This window comes from Triticum dicoccoides, chromosome 3B (assembly GCF_002162155.2).
Source record: "Triticum dicoccoides isolate Atlit2015 ecotype Zavitan chromosome 3B, WEW_v2.0, whole genome shotgun sequence".
NCBI lineage: Eukaryota > Viridiplantae > Streptophyta > Magnoliopsida > Poales > Poaceae > Triticum > Triticum dicoccoides.
Window position 1 is genome coordinate 6,044,820 of NC_041385.1, and position 17,567 is coordinate 6,062,386.

Genomic DNA, 17,567 nt, shown 5'->3' on the forward strand with positions numbered 1-17,567 from the left:
ATAGACCATCTAGTGACGGTTACAAGCACTGAAACGAACCGAAGGAGCACCGTTGTCATCGTCCCTCGAACTGGGCAAAACTTGTTGCAGCAGAACAACAACGCCGTCGTTGAAGAGTAGCATAGGTCGGAAAGATCCAACCTGAAAACACATAAATATAGACGAACTACAACAAGACCCAAGCAAATCCACCGAGGACAGATCCGCTGGAGACACACCTCCACACACACCCCGATGATGCTAGGCACATCATCGGGACGGGGGCTAGGCGGGAGAACCTTATTCCATCTTCAAAAAGCCGCCACCATCTCGTCTTCCCGAGCAAGAGTTGCTGGCGGGAGGCGGAGGAACCCTAGACTTTTCTCAAGGAAGGAGGCAACAGTAAACGCGTAGTTTCTTATGAGATGGAGCAACTCTCCAAACATGATTTTGCCCCGTTTTATATATAAATTAATCACAGAACAAAGTCATAAAGCACCGAGTATAACTTCACACTATGCCTTACAACACCTACACTTCACGACAAGGCCCCAAGAGGGAGAACCACACTATGCGTCGTCGCTGCTGAGTCCATAATGAACAAAGGTTTTCATCTTACATACTCCCTCCGTCCGAAAATACTTGTCATCAAAATGGATAAAAAGAGATGTATCTTAAACTAAAATACGTCTAGATACATCTCCTTTTATCCATTTTGATGACAAGTATTTCCGGACGGAGGGAGTATATTGTAAAGATGGAACTGATCAAGACCATATTTGTGAGGACCGAATAGATCAAGACCAACTATCCTCCAATAGAGAGGAACTTGCCTTTCCAACCGCTCAACCATTTCTCTACGCACTCATGTACATTTTTTCACTATGTGTTGGTGAGACGTCAATAATGAATCGAAATTCCAAAATATTCAATCAGGAATTGACCTTGCGCACAACCAAACATGTGAGTTTGGTCGACGGCCACCTCGCCGGCTCCTCGAAAGCAACACAATTCATTTTGATGGAAGCTAATTTTAAGCCCGGCATTTGCTCAAACGCTGAAAGAAAGAGTTTTAGGTTTTGATCTTTGTTCAGGTCTTGTTTCTTAAAAATAATTGTATCATTGGCATATTGCAGAATAGAGAGGTCACCGTTCGCAAAAAATGTGACACTGCTCTGCTCTGCAATCTGACCGTTCTACTTGACGTGATCTGTTTCAGATTCTACTGTTGCAGCTAATTGGGCTTTTTCTTGGAATTTAGATGCGGCCCGGTCCGGCCCAATTCCTCTCCGGAGGCACAACCAACCCTTCGTCCTTCGACGCCACAACAATAGCAGAAGCAGCGCCGCCGCCGCCGGGCGTCAAACCGCGTGCTCTGCCCGTCGCCGTGCTCCGCCGGGTGAAGGATCAAAAGGGGCGCCTTCCCAGACGCCGGCGACCCAGCGGGGCCGCCCCTGATTTCCCCAGCGGTCGACCCGCCACCGGCTGCGATAGTGGGGCTGGTGTGTTGCTGGGGTTAGGGTTTGAGGAAACCCTAGCCGCCTCCGGCGCGCGATGGCGTACCGGCCGTACCCGCCGCCTCAGGGGCCCTTCCCGCCGCAGGGCCCGCCCATCAACCCGTACGGGCAGCCGCAGCCGCCGCCGCAGCAGGCGGGGTACGGCCACATGCCGCCGCCGCCGCCCTTCCACGCGCCGCCGCCGCCGCCCCCGCCCGGACCGCCCCCGCCGCACCAGCCTCAGTACTTCGGCCACGCGCCCCTGCAGCAGCAGCAGCAGCAGCAACGGCCGCCGCCGCACCAGATGTATTACCAGCCCCCGCCGCCGCCGTACGGCGGGAACAGCAATCAGGCGCCCCCTCCACCGCCGCCACCAGTGTCCCCTCCCCCTTCGGCGCCGCCGCCGCCTCCGGCCCAGCCCCAGCCGCCCCCACGGGAGGCCCCGCCGCCACCGCCAAAGGAGCAGCAGGCCAAGGCGGCGCTGCCGAGGGTGGAGTCGGAGGAGGAGCGGCGGGCGAGGAAGAAGCGCGAGTACGAGAAGCAGAAGCTGGAGGACCGGAAGCAGCAGCAGCTGATGCGCCAGTCGCAGGCCACCATTCTACAAAAGACACAGAAGGTGCGCGCCGCCACGCAGCAGCCACAGCAGCAGAGCCGCCACCTCCAGCCATCAGCTGGGGCTCGGCCGGCGACGACAGCGTCTCGCCCAGCCGCCACGGCCAACGCCGAGAGGTTCGAGAATCGGCTCAAGAAGCCGACAACGTTCCTCTGCAAGCACAAGTGAGTATAGCAAATTCCGGAGTCTTTGTTTATGCAGGTGCTAGTTGGAGGAAAATTGGAGTCCTTTCAGTGTAAAATTTGGGCTTGAGAAAATTATTATGCTTATCGTGCACTTCGGTATTTTGGGCGTGATTCTGGACTAGCATCACGAGCTATGCTTTCCAGCACTACCTATTTCTTGTTCTGAAACTAGAAATATGAACCCTTTTGTGCAGTAGGCAGGCACACCGGTAGGCAGAATGGTTCTCAAATCATCACTCCATTAATTGACATTCTCCTTTTGAAAAATGAAAAGTGTGTCTAAAACATGTTTCTAGAATGGTTCAAGTAGGGAGAAGCCTTGCAAGAGCAACTGATTTGCATGAAATTTTTGTCTCTGTGTCTTTCGGAATTAAACTAACGTATGACCATGTTTCCTTTTTTGTTTCCTTGTTAATGCAGGTTTAGGAATGAACTGCCAGACCCGAGTGCTCAATTGAAATGGCTGCCTCTGAATAAGGACAAGGACAGGTAGTTTTCTACTCTTATTTTGATCAGATTGCTCTGTTCTGTTGTTACTTATGTTTGCTGCAGTGAAAGCCATTTCAATGTTGCTTATCTAGTTTTGCTGTACACATTACGTCGTTCTTGTCAAATTTGCGATTTTTTTAACTCATTTGCTATTATTTAGGCATTACATGAATTTCTAGCTCATTTTGTGTAATGACCATTCTCTTCATTGAGGCAACCTGTTTGAGCATATGGCATATAGAGGTCTAATTAAGCTTGTATTTATACTGGTGTCAGACCCATAGCATGAATTTGCTTTTATAATCAGTCCCAATTTTTTTAGCCATTTGGTCATATTTTAAGCACAAATCCAAGAGACCCAGCATGTTATGTGCAGCAACAGAAGGGGTGTTCTTCGCGTGAACAGTACCTTGCAGCACTTTATGAAGCAAGGAGAGCAACCGGCTGCTCAGGTTTAAGTTTGTTCTAGAGATATCCTTGATTGACATCCTTAGTCAAGATATGGTATCCTAGTATGATCTCCTTCTCTATGTCAGTTGAAGTTGTAGGAAGGAGATCTGTTTGTATATGTGCTGCTGCATGCTTCATGGGGATGAAGAAATAAAATATGTCAAGCTCCTTGGCCTATCTCCGCCTTGACCCTGTGGGGCGCTTGCCTCTATGGTGTCGTTGCCCCACCCGGGTCTAATACAAACGTGATCATTTTGTTACTCACATCATCTTGTGTGAGTGAATGGTCTCTCCACTGCTGTTCTTACAGACAGGGCCTGTGCCATTTCCATGATATTTGCAATACTCTGTTTTCTTATTACACTATTCGTTGGTGTGTCTCTCAGTTGTACTTCATTCTGCATGTTGCAGCTATCTTGGGGCGACCATACTTACTTTATGTTTTTCTGTATATTGCTCTTTCACAGATATACGAAATACAGGATCACGTCATTGGAGAAAAACTATATGCCTAAAATGATTGTCCCTGAGGATCTCGGGATACCTCTTGACCTACTTGATATGAGTGTATACAAGTAAGAATTAAGCCAGCCATCTGTTTCTACCTTTCTGATGATTCTTTCTAGCATCCCTAACTTGAGTGCCAAACATGCATTTAGCCCTCCCTCTGTTCATCGGCCCCTGGCCCCAGAAGATCAAGAGCTGCTGCGTGAAGATGAGGTTCTCACCCCTGTTAAACCAGAAGGTATAAGGAAAAAGGAGAGGCCAACCGACAAAGGCATGTCTTGGCTGGTGAAAACACAGTACATTTCTCCACTTACTACTGATGCAGCCAAAATGGTAATGCCAGCTGATTCTTCCATAAATATAGTTACATACATTGTGTTCGATTACTTCATTATATACTAAAAAGGGTAATTTGGCCATTCCAGTCGATCACTGAAAAGCAAGCAAAAGAAAGGCGAGAATCAAGGGAGGGTCGTGATAATGTCCTCGAAAATCTTAATGATAGGCATGACTTTCCTTTTACTTAGTTTATTCTTTGGTTTCTGAAGGTTAGCCTGTTTCGCAATCCTGGTGCAGTCCAATGACATTATTTTTTGGTGCACGTGTATATCAGACAGAAGCGGATCAAAGCCATTGCAGAATCCTTCAAAGCAGCTAAATCACGCCCTGTCCACCAGACTAAGCGAGGGATGGAGCCAGAGTTTGTTCTCCCTTTGGTACCCGATTTTGATAGGTATGACTTTTCAGATAACACTTTATTCTGTGTGTCTGTCATTATAATTTAGAAGACTTAATTCTTCATTCTTGACATATGATGTGTGTTGAGCATGGTCATTTCATTGAAGTACGTTTTGTTGCCAATTCACTTTCCTATCTATGTTAAGAAAAAAATGTTTACTTCCCACTAGCTATAAATTTCAGGTTAGTGTTCCAAAATTTATTGTTGTTGGAAAAGTGATCTTCCCTTATATATGCTATAATTTCTTCTGTTTTGCCGTTCAAGGTACCACCTTGGTTTTTGTGTTGCCTTGGAGTCATATAACCTGGTGCATGAATTTAAGTGATCTCAATTTTGCTTAACCTCTGTAGGTATAATGACCCATTTGTTATGGTGAATTTTGATGGAGATCCTACAGCTGATTCGGAGCAATATACCAAGCTAGAGAGACCTGTACGTGATGAATGCGAATCCCAGGTGCGTTGCATTTCTTTTCTTCTGTCTTGAGCTTTCTGATTAGTTACTTTATAGTTATGTTAACACGCTCACATGGATGTATTGTAGAAACAGGTATTTTATTTTATATTGATTGCATGTTAATGTCAAATGCATATATTTCGAGACGTTGTGCTAATACGTCACTGATGTTCTGCCTGCATATACCCTCATATCTATACCAATATGGAAATAACCAAATGGGCAGATCCAAACCATCTCAGCCATCAAATCATGAGATCTAGCAGTTCAGATTGCTCCAATGTTGAGCACCAAACACGTTTAAGTTGTAGATATGTTTAGACTCAACACCATCTTATAGAATCAGATGCACAATCGATATCTTACATAATTACGCAATAAATATCCCACTAAATATTAATGTTCATTGCACGCACACGATTACTAGTATATCTAAGGTTTTCCGTGTTCTCATGATAGGCTCTGATGAAAAGTTTTCAAGTCAGTGGTTCAGACCCTGCAAAACAAGAGAGATTTTTGGCATACATGGCTCCAGCACCCCATGAGGTATCCATCCTTTTCTCGACTCTAGTAGTACATCTTTATTTAAAATGTCACCGATCGTAGTTATAATTTGTTTTGGTATTATTATCATAATCTGATCGCGACTATGGTTTTGTCTAGCTCGCCAAGGACTTGGATGATGAAAATGAAGACTTCCAGTACTCCTGGATTCGGGAATATCACTGGGAAGTATGTGGCATTTTGCTAATGGGTCTGTGATTGTGTCTACTTTTCGTTCTGCTGGTGTAAAACTGCCTACATACCTTTTCTTGTCTCGTGATTCAGGTAAGGGGGGATGACAAGCAAGATCCAACGACTTACCTTGTCTCATTTGATGACGATGAAGCAAAATATTTGGTAACTTGCTCTGTGCATACTTTATTAATTCTGATATATGACAATGATTCATTGCACATTTAGCTGACGCTTTATTGTCCATTTTGCAGCCTCTCCCTACCAAGCTAGTATTGCAGAAGAAGAAAGCTAAAGAGGGGAGATCTGGGGATGAAATCGAGCATTTCCCAGTGCCTTCTAGAATTACTGTGAGCAGGACAGCACATGGTGATGAGATGGAGCACGGAGAATCATCCAGCATGCATGTATGACTCATTTTTCCTTTCTAACTGCAGGCATGAAAGTTTACTTTGCAGTGAACTATTAGTAGTATACCGCAGCTAGGTAGCGTTTTCGTTCTTCAGTTTTTCATCTCTATTTAATACTCGCTCCGGTCCAAAATATAAGGTGTATTTTTTCCCAGAACTCAAAACATTTCTACGTTTGACCAAGATCACAGAAAAATGTATCAACATCTATGGTACCAAATAAATAGAATATGAAAATATATTTCATGATGAATTTAATGATATGAATTTGGTGTTGTAACTATTGATATTTTTCTCCATAAACTTTGTCACATATAGATAGGTTTGACTTTTCACAAAAATCAATACACCTTATCTTTTTGACCTGAGGGAGTGTATTTGTAGGCGGGTCATCCTCTCGCCAAGTCATATATGTAGCTGCTGTGTTTCTTGCAATCAGTTCATTCATTCTCGCTCTTGGGAGTGTTCACCTGTTTATTATCCCCAACTCTCCCCATGTTAGAGCATAAATTGATCTTTATACATTACCATTACCTTTAACTAAAGGTTTCTCCTCTGCAGGGTAATTTAAAGCGACGAAGATCTTCTGTTGATGATGATCTTGAGGAGCATCGGAGGCATTCTCGTGTAGAAGATACAGAGCAGTACAGTGAAGACGATTATGAATGATCGTCATTTTCTTGCACCGCCAAATTCATCAGCACACATGAATCTTTGAAGGTCTCATATGCATTTGCTCTGGCGCCTCCGTAAGTAGTAATAGGGTGCAGGGTTGATGGAAGAGCTTGCTTGAGTGCAGTCGGGCAATAGCAGATTTTGAAGCGCAGAGCGGGCGGGCAAAGCAAGGCATAGTAGTGTAACTGGACCTTAAGACTGGTCTCGGAATTGATTGTAGAAGGTATCATCATCATTGTAAGAAAAGGATATGTAGTCTCTGGGAGTGATTCTCCGTTGCTGTTTTGATGATATAGGCCGATTTATTTATGTCTGGATTGTAGACACATGTGTTATGGTAATTATTATTATTTTTTCTGGTGGAAATGATGATCAACATATCGAAGGTCTTGTATTTGTGCTACGAGGAATGTTAATGTGCGATTACTGAAGATCAAGATCAGCATTGCAAGAAGAGTACATTTTGTTTCCAGTTTTTTTTTTCCGCATGCTGTACCTGTGGTGTCTATTGGAAAACTTGTTTTGGGGGTATTTTTTCCCCTTTTATTTGACACTTATTTTCAGATGGAGGGAGTAAAAAACATTTTCTTCTTCTTTTGCAATAATCACGGCTATATTGAGATGATGTGGAAACCACATTTACCTGCTTATTATTTTGACTATCCTAATTGAAGTGGTATCAGCAGTACCTCTTGAGGTGATCTTCAAGTGTTCTCAACTGTTTCTTGGAATGTTGTCTTTGAGTTGGCATTGGAGATTGGAAAGATCCTTGGGATCATCAACTTAAGTTGCCAGCTGGCTCAGATTCTTAGTCACACTTGGTGGCAACCAGTCACTATTATTCACCATCCAGTACTGTCAAACAGCTTTGGTGTTGCCATGATATTAAGGTGGCAAGCAGCGAAAGTGCTGTGCTAATCCCGAGCTTATGTGAGCTCGGGTGAACAATAAAATCAAAATAAAATAAAGTTCAAAATTTCTGTTTTTTTTCCTGTCAAACATTGAAAAATGTTTTCATTGCTTGCAAATTTTCATCCTCGGATGACATTTGTGGAAAATGCGGCAAAAAAAAAGGTATGCTCCAAAATGCTTCTATAAATAACATCTCGGAACATCGATTATTTTTGCCACATCTTCCGGTGTTGAAATTTAGCAAAACAAAAACATTTTGCCACTATTTAATAGTACAAAAAAATCAGTTTTCCTGATTTTTTTTTTAAATTTTACTGGTCACCTGAGCTCGGGATTAGAACAGTCGCGTCCTGGCAACCAGGTGTTATTATTCAACATCGGAGTTCTCTGCTCTTCTTTCGATGATATCGTCTGTGCGCCGTGAAGCCGCTGGTGAGTCGATTAGAATTCGCACGAACGGGACGTTTTGGTACACATCTTACATCTAAGAACAGAGGATGTTCATGTTCATGGTGGCTCCAAGAACACATGCATTTAATGGCTGGCTGTGCCGATGGCAAGACAGTAGTGTGAATTTTTGAATGAATAACAATTCTACGTACTTTATTTTTTTGAGACGAATTCTACTTACTTGTCACAACAGCAACACAGAAGCATGATCGTATACAAGTAAGGTGGACATGGCAACATAAACGAAAAGATCAGAGTGGCGCAGCGGAAGCGTGGTGGGCCCATAACCCACAGGTCCCAGGATCGAAACCTGGCTCTGATAATTGGTGATTTTTTATATTTTTGGCCCCTCGCTGTCCAGTTTTCGTCCCACGTACGGAATTTCTCTAACCAGGCTTCATTTTTGTGATGGACCAGTTTCTTCTGTTTTGAGTCGTTCGGCCCATTTCTTCTATGCATAAATATACAGCTGCTCCCTCCCTATCACGAGCTGGGCTTCGTTTCTCTCAAAGAGAGAGACAGAGAGAGAGAGAGAGAGAGATGCTTCTTGGGCCTGACGTGAAGCCCTGGCAATATCATCCGATCTCCACCTTACTCAGATTGTGGTTGCATCAGATTGTCAAGGGGTAGTCCGGGACATAGCAAACCGTACTGGTGGGGATTATGCAAGTATAGTAAAGGAAATCACAGAGACAGCAAGAGATTTCCAACATTGCTCCTTAGTTTTTGAGGGGCGAGAGACTAATATCGAGGCATATAGTCTCGCTAAGCACGCTTTTGGTCTAGGCTACGGGCGCCATGTGTGGCTTTTAAACCCGCCGGACCTCGATTGTATTCCTACGAACATTATTGATCAATAAAGCAAGTGTGTTTAGACTCAACAAAGAAAAAACTAACCCAGTCTTCTTTTTTATTTTTATTTTCCTGAATTCCATTTCCATATTTCCATTCATCCAGTTTGTAACTAGGCTGGATTTTCAGTGAAAAGGACTTGTACCATGAGTTAACATCCGGATATATATATATAGCTTTACTTTGAGAGTGCTTTTCTTTGAAGAGACGCTTGCGCGGGAGTGGTAGAGAAAGGGCAAATCCCACTTACTCTTCTTTTGATGACATCATCTGATTTTTATTTTTATTTTACTATTCATCCGAGCTCATCATCACCAGGTCTTATTATTCATCATCGGATTCTCTACTCTTCTTCTGATGACATCATCTACGCATCGCAAAGCTGCTGGTGAGTCAATTATAATTCCCACTCATGGTGCAAACAATTCTTCTTTTGGCTAAACGCTCACGTTGGCTTCCGGAATTGTTACAAAAGGAAACGACTGGCTGTGCCGACGACACCACAATCCCGTGAATTCAAATCACAGCGACCATAAAGGATCAAAGAAGAACCCTTCCCATGGTGTGAAAAGAGAAGGTAAGAACGGGGCCATGTTATAAGCCAAGAGAAGATGGTTGATTATGAGGAATATATTGACAAGATACTGGCCAAAGCTCGTTGCTGGAAGCTTGGACTCATGGGTCTGGATGGGCGCCTTATACTTGTCAAGCCAATCTTGTCTGAGATGGTGGTTTTCGAAATGATTGCCCTGTCACAACCGATTTGGCTACATAAAATTGTTGACAAGCTCAGAAGGGGCTTTCTTTGGGAGGGCAAGGAAGCTGCCGTTGGGGGCAAATGCTTGGTGAGCTGGAAGCTTGTGTGCCGGCCGAAGATTTATGGGGGACTTGGGATCCTGGAACGAGCCAGACAAGCCATGGGCATTCCTACCCATGACAATCGACAAGAAGCTTAACAACCTCTTCAATGCATCTGTCAAGTTCAACCTCGAAAATGGAGAAAGGACTAAGTTCTGGTTAGATCCTTGGCTCAATGGGGTTGCTCTGAGTTGCGCGGTGCCTGACCTGTTTGCTTGCTGCACTCGCAAGAACCTCACTGTGGCTCAAGCCCTTCATGATGACCGTTGGATTAGACACCTGCGTCGCCCTCTTGCACCAACATCCATTGTCCAATTCACAAGGCTCTGGGAGATGGTTACCGATGTGCAGCTACTGCAGGGAACTCCGGATTCGGTGATCTGGAGATGGACGCCGAGCGGTGCTTACTCTTCCGCCACTGCATATGCCGTGCAATTCGAGGGGTGCACACGCCTCGCCGGCCAGAGGCACATTTGGGCAGCAGATGCTCCGCTAAAATGCAGAATTTTTGCTTGGCTAGCGATCCTGGGCAAATGCCTTACAACAGACAACCTATGTAAGAGAGGATGGCCACACGACCCGATTTGTTGTCTTGCAGGGCAGCGAACGAGTGTGCCGATCACCTCTTGGCACGCTGCTCCTTTACCCAAGCACTATGGAGTTTGATGCTAAACCACTGCAACCTTCCCACAACACTTGCACCGACAGGGGCAACCTCCAGCCTTGCTGAATGGTGGGAGTCCAACGTGGTGAGCATTAATCTGCCCAACTCAAGGGGCTGGGGTGGTCTTGCGGTGGCCATCTGGTGGTTCACTTGGCGCGAGAGGAATGCTCGGATTTTCCAAAACAAGGTGTCCACTGTTAGCGGAGTGTTCAACTCGATGATGGATGAGCTTATGCTATGGAACCAGGCTGGGCGTCACAGGATTCAGCAGATTCTAGATAGACCACGTGAACCGGACTGACTTGGGTACTGATGTATAGATGTTGTGATGCCTGATGTTGCTTTGTTCCTTTTCTCGGCCTGGCACTTGTGCAGGCCATAATACCTGTAACACCCTTCTTCCTATAATTGAAAAGAAAAGCTGCTCCGTCAGCGTTTCATAAAAAAAAAGATATATCTATAGAAGATAGAGATAGAGATAAACACCTCTGAGATTTGTTAGGAATTAATTAATAGAGTACAAAAGAGATATAATTTATTAATAGCAAAACATAATATCTATTCAATGCTTACCTTTTTCAATGGGTTTGTTGAATTGCGTGCCAAAGATAACATACTCATCAAGTATTTCCATATTTACGATCACTACTATATATATGAACCATCTACATACGACATGTTATCAAACATAGTAAACAACACATATACTCATCAAGGTAGTCGTGGCACATACCATGAGGCACTGGCAAGCTCTCTCCTGTCTCGCCCTCCTCCTCTTCATCCTCGTCTCGTCCAGCGCTTCCACTTTAGATGACACATGCAAGTCCGTCGCCGCAAGAAACAAGGACATCTCCTACAACTACTGCATCTTGTTCTTCCAGGCCAACAACACCAGCACCACCGCAGATAAGCGCGGCCTCGTCGTCATCGCCACAAAGATCACCCGAGCAGAGGCCGCAAACACCCACAACCGCATCGATGCCCTAATGGACTCAGGGACGGACAAGAAGGTCAACGTGTGCCTCTCCGAGTGTCGCGTGCGCTACACGATTGCACTGAACTGGCTCGAAGCCGCGGCGAAGGGCATCGAGTCAGGTAACTTGCAGGACGCGGAGGTGACCCTCAGAGGAGTGATATTGGGCATCGACACCTGCGAGGAAGGGTTCCGCAAGCTAGGCATCAAGTCGCTTCTGGCTGCCGAGGATGCCTCGTTCACTGCGGGCTGCTCCATCGCTCTCACTATAACGAGCATGCTGTAACTAGCTAGCCGTCGAGGATGCGCGAATCTGGCTAACAGTTCTAGCTATACACTAGTCTTGGATCATCTGGATCGATCAATAAACTCTTTGAACCTGCAATTTCAGATCAGTGAACTTTGCAAGTACGTTTGGATGGATTTTTGTTTTCTTGTAGAATTATATTATTATTTTTGTGGGGCTTATAGTATTGATTTTCTGGTGACTAAAAGTACTCCCTCTCTGTCCCTATTTAATCGACGCACAACTTGCGTATGATCATGGTGATCGAGGAAATGAATGTCCCATGTAATGTTCGGGCTTATTTAGGAGATGCAGAGCAGTATGGTGAAGATTATTCTGAATGATCAATGCATATGCTGGAAGGATCATCATTTTCTTGCACCATCGAATTCCTACACTAACTTGAGAGGAATCATATTGCAATCTATTATCTGGATTACGGATATATAATCGTATTGCATAGGCAGAGATAACTCTCTGGATTTTTTTAATTACAAAGAAAAACCCCAAGTGGGACCCACCCTTCGGTGACTAATACAAACCCCAAGTGGGACCCGCTTGTGGTTGAACAGTACAAACCCCCATAGGGCTTTTCTGCGTAATTAAATAAAGCACGAGTGAGGTTTCTGAAATAAAATCCATCACGTGCGTCCCACCTTGCTACCAACCACTGACATGTGGTCCAGGGCCACGTTGGCGTGCCACGTAAGCACTGGATACGTCTGGATACGGCAGCAATAACCATATTTAAACGAGAGGACAAGTTCGATGACCATAAACTCGTATTTTGCAAATTTTGGTAGCAAAATTCAATATATATCCGTAATTCACTCTCATACACAGATTTTAGAATTATTTTTATTGTTCAATCTTTTATTTTAGGCTAGTGGAAGATCTGAAACACTACACACTTTATTAAATTGAAAGTAAAACGCCAGATTCATCTCACAGTCAGCTAACGGTTTAAGTCTCGTAAAGCCTCCGCATAATCTTCAATTGTGCATCAACTAGGATAGAAGGACCCGTTCTTTTGAGATCTGCATGCCCTTGGGTCGCCACGACAACGTCCATAATTTTCGGAGAGTAGATAAATTCAACACAAGCATCATTTAAAACGTCGCAATGATGTTGATCCGCTAAAGCCAACATAGTTGCAACACTCTCCACATCAAGATTCTCGCAAAGTATGATCTGACATACCAGTTTTAGCCTCTCCATGTCATATTGATCAGCAGCCACGAGCAAGTGTTGGACCATTTCAGCATGACCATTTTCCCAGAGATCATCAATTATCTCCAATGAATCTGTGTAGCTGAAATGGAGCAGGGCCTTGAAGACTTCTGGTTGCATGTCTTGGATGGATATGAGTGGTGTTTCTGTCTCCCTCATTGACCCATAAAACTTTGATTGAACACTGGTGACCGTACGGCAAGGACAAGCTTGTGTGCTGCGAAAACCGCTCCTCCAACACCGAATGTGACATCGGTTGGAATCTCGTTTGCTTCCAGCAACTTGCTGAGCTGTGCAGTGATGTCGGATGGGGGCATCTTTATTTTGGGGGATGATTTGATTTCAATCACCTGCGCTTCTTTCATGATAGTGACGACACATTCGACCTCCAGGTGGTCATTCCGAAGGTATGCCGATGCTTCGAACTCCCTCCTTGCCATGAATTCAGCACTTTGTGGAGCAAATATGCTGTTATTAATCTTGTTGAACACCTTGGGTTCTGTTTTGTCCCAAGAAGAGGACACCCCGGTGCTCTGGTTGACCAACCTCAGGTCGCAGGACGCGTGCACCTCGGCGTCCTTGCTCAAGAGCTCGAGGTAGACTGAGATGTAATCTCGGGAATCTCTGTTAAACCCATCAGGGTAAAACCGGGTAGCCCAGTCACGGCCTCCAACCGAGAAGGGGCTGGAAGCTGTGAAATTACCGGCGCCGATGCCCCTTTGCTTGTTGTAACCGAAAATGCAGAACACGTGGCTGCCCTATACGCTCTCTGGGGTGCAAATCGACACCGTCTTTGTCCCCGGCATTGAGATTGACGGTCAGGATGGCCGGCCGGAAAGGGGAAGAGAGAATCACCACGTCGGTGTGCCCTAAATCAGTTCACATATGCATGAGGTGGTGAGGGGGGAAGGGAAAGTAGTGGGTGAACCCTAGTTCGGTGCACCCACGCTACACACATGCAAGAAAACATAACAAAACATTTTGAAAAAATCTAAAACTTCGTAGGAATGACTATGAACAAATGTTAAAAGTGCTTGCAAAGTTTTGTGGTCAAATGCTATCCAAGGAGCATTGTACAATTTTTTTTGCTCAAATAGTGCACATACATTTTGAGTAATTTTATTTTATTTTGTACAGAGCTACTCGAATGTCATTTGACCATCAAATTTTGCAAGCGCTTCTAACATTTGTTCATATTTATTCCCACAAAGTCCCAGATTTTTTTTAAAAATGGTTTGCTATATTTTCTTGTGTGGATGCACCGAACTGGGGTATAGAAAAGCCACTCTAAAACATATTTCACAGGTGGGAGAAGATAGTGGAGAAAGAGGGAAGATGATATGTGGGAAGTGATCGAACCTTGAGAAGGACAATCAGGGAATCAGAGGTCGCCGGAGTAAACCTCTTACTCTAGATGACGAACCGGGCCGGGTGACCGGAGAATCAGCGGCGGCTGACGTTCAGGTCATAGCGGCTGTATCGCTCGATCTAATAACTCTGAATGTGCAGCCAAACTGACTTCATATGCAGGAGGTGCGCATGCGTCGATCATCTTAGCTGGAGAGGTAGTATAAGAAGAGAAGCTGCATGCATCGATCAATACTATATCTACCTAGCTAGCATCGTCGATCTCGCCTTAATCAAGTTCAAAAATCTGCGATACCTGCTGGAGCATTAGTGCACATAACTGCTGATTATTATGATAAGAAGACGGAGCTTCCTGCAACAACAACTGGAGTAAAGATTAAAAAAAATTAGTTGTAGTAATTCTTATAACACTCCAATCTAAGATTGTTACTTATTGCAACAACAACAACCGTACCTGCAAATAGCTAGCGTCTATTATGGGGTATATATAGGAAACACGGAAGCTAGCTTTGATTATTAGTTACTTGATTTGAATTTTTTTGGAAGTTTGTTCCATTTCTCGCTGAAGTGCCGGATGAACCGATGGACTTGGCTCCTAGTTCCATCATAGCTTCATTTGAGTGAAATGGTATGTTCCCGTTCAACTGTTTGGTCAGAGACAATTAGATGAAACGAAATGTTTTTGTTTCGGTGTTTCTTTTTCTTCATGCAAAGAGGTTAATTCCCGGCCTCTATATCATGGTGATGCACATCAATTACTCAGAATAGTAGAGAACTAAGGAACCACATCACCGAACCATTGCAAGATATGAAATAAACACCAATAACTAAGTCGACTTCTTTCGTAACAACGCAGTCGTGCTCCATAACTATCATGCACATGACCCACACTGCTACCGCCTCAACATCTCACGCCACCCAACTTGTCGTTCATAGCCCCCGCGAAGTGTTGACCGGGAGCTTCGCGTTGTCCTCCTGCTCGTAGCGGCTGGCCCGACGTCTTACCAGTCTGGAAATGAAACTATTCAAATCCAATTTAAATTGAATCCAAGATTTAAAAAGGACGGAGGCTCTGAAAAATAAAAATAACATACTGGATATTTTTAAATATCATATAGTATTACTGAACAGGTTACAGTAGATGAATGCATGAGGTGTCAAAATATTTATTAAACAAAAGCAACCGTATCAAATATTTGGATTATTACATCTGGGATGTTACAGTAGACAGGTTGAATGAGCAAGTAAATGGAAATAAAAGACAACCTCAATGTATGCATGATGCATGTTGCTCCAAATTAATTACTAGGCACGGCCGGTGACACAATTGGACCTCAAATCAGTAACAAGTGTGATTGCCACAGCAGCAAGAAAGGATACTACTAGTTGCAAATCTGCGCTACTCCGATAAGTTGACAGAGATCGCCACAAAAACAAAAAGATCAGAGTGGCGCAGCGGAAGCGTGGTGGGCCCATAACCCACAGGTCCTAGGATCGAAACCTGGCTCTGAAATAAATTTTTGTTGGGTTTTCATTTTTATTTCGGCCATTGCTGTTGTGTCCACGTACACAATTTTCCAACCGGGCTTTGATTTCGTGCTGGGCCTGTTCCTTCTTTTTTTAGCTGCTCGGCCCATTTCTTCTATTCGGGTCTATCACGAACTGGGCTTCATAATTTTTAACTAGGCCAATCTTTGTTATGTTTGCCTTTTCTCTAAAATTTTCTTTTCACTATTTCTTTCCATTTTGTATTTCCGTTCATCCAATTTCTCTGTTGCTTCATTTTTGCACGTTGAATTGGTATCATGAACCGTGCTCGCTCCTTGCAGGTGATCTAGTTTTATATGCGTGGGTACCTATCCAACTATTTATTCTTTTTTGCTCCTAATTTTTTGCTCCTGTTCACCGAAAAGGACCTGCACCATAAGCTAACATCATTAGACGATCGAGGCCGAATATATAGATATACTATGAAACATAAGATACCCATAGTTTTTTCTTTGAAAAGATGCTTGCGCGGGGGTGGTAGAGAAAGGGCATATACCACTTGCTGAAGTTAGACCAAACAATTCTTCTTTTGGCTAAACGCTCTAGCTAGGATAACATCAAGAATGCTCATGTTAGCACTGACTATTCTTATGTGTGTGGGTGTGCATGACGAGTTTCAAGTGTAGTTGTCCATAACATGCACAAATAATCCGTAATGGATAAGATGCCATGTCTTCGTATAACAAGGTTCTCATACAATTTTTTACAAAAAAACTCAGACCCGACTAAACCATAGGTGCAGCCAAATTAAATACAGATGGTTTGACGTCAAAAATTATCCTATCCAGACATAAACGCCCTTCCTCTCCGCCACTTTATTCCCTTGTCACTCTCTTTTATTGTTCTTGTCTTGTTTATTTTGGCCTTTATCCAATCTCTTTCCTAATGCTTGATTGTATACGCATTTAATCAATTAATTAGTGCATATAATGTTTTACTGCTGAGAGCATGGCTTTGTTGGATTCTGTTCGACCTTGTACACGGTTGATCGATGTGTTAACCACCGGAGACGTAAAGTGGTTGATCTACTGTGATGCTCGAGCGCGAGTGGGAGAAAGGGCAAATCCCACTTACTAAAGTTAGACCAAACAAAAAAAATGGCTAAAGGCTCTAACTGGGATAACATTCATGTACCACAAAATGCTCATGTTAGCTCTGATATTTTTAGTGTCCATTTTTGTTTTGGCTCATGTTAGCGCTGATTTTTATGTCCATTTTTGTTCTTATGTCCATTTTTATGTCCACAAAATGCTCATGTTAGCTCTGATATTTCTTATGCCCGTTTTTGTTTTGACTCATGTTAGCACTGATTTTTATGTCCATTTTTATGTCCACAAAATACCCATGTTAGCACTGATTATTCTTTGGCGATTCTCGAGTGTAGTTATCCATAACGCGCAAGAATAACTTGTAATGGATAAGATGACATGTCTTCGTATGGTTCTGATAGAACCGTTTGCAAAGATTGAGGCGCGACTAAACCACATGCTTGGCCAAATTAAATTTAGATGTTTTGACGCTGGAAATTATCCTATCCGGACATAAAAGCACGTCCTCCATGTCACTTTATTCCCTTGTCACTCTCTTATATTCTTCGGGTCTTGTTTAATTTTGCCTTTATCCAATCTATTTCCTGACGCTTCCTTGTGTGGGCACTTAATCAATTAATTATTACATAAATGTTTTACGGCT

General features: G+C 43.7%; 2 protein-coding genes across 2 annotated transcripts; both read left to right on the plus strand.

The window, feature by feature from the left end:
• Nucleotides 1-1,317: 1,317 nt before the first annotated feature.
• LOC119274283 (protein PAF1 homolog) lies at nucleotides 1,318-7,171 on the plus strand. The gene is made up of 12 exons (XM_037554956.1): nucleotides 1,318-2,252; nucleotides 2,694-2,762; nucleotides 3,680-3,787; nucleotides 3,872-4,052; nucleotides 4,145-4,224; nucleotides 4,333-4,452; nucleotides 4,809-4,914; nucleotides 5,374-5,460; nucleotides 5,578-5,646; nucleotides 5,743-5,814; nucleotides 5,904-6,056; nucleotides 6,621-7,171. Exons 1-12 carry the CDS (start codon nucleotides 1,534-1,536, stop codon nucleotides 6,726-6,728), a joined length of 1,872 nt encoding a protein of 623 aa, XP_037410853.1. The 5' UTR covers nucleotides 1,318-1,533; the 3' UTR covers nucleotides 6,729-7,171.
• Nucleotides 7,172-11,173: 4,002 nt separating this feature from the next.
• On the plus strand, nucleotides 11,174-11,838 carry LOC119280434 (putative invertase inhibitor). The gene has a single exon (XM_037561282.1). It carries the CDS (start codon nucleotides 11,205-11,207, stop codon nucleotides 11,727-11,729), a length of 525 nt encoding a protein of 174 aa, XP_037417179.1. The 5' UTR covers nucleotides 11,174-11,204; the 3' UTR covers nucleotides 11,730-11,838.
• Nucleotides 11,839-17,567: the final 5,729 nt, after the last annotated feature.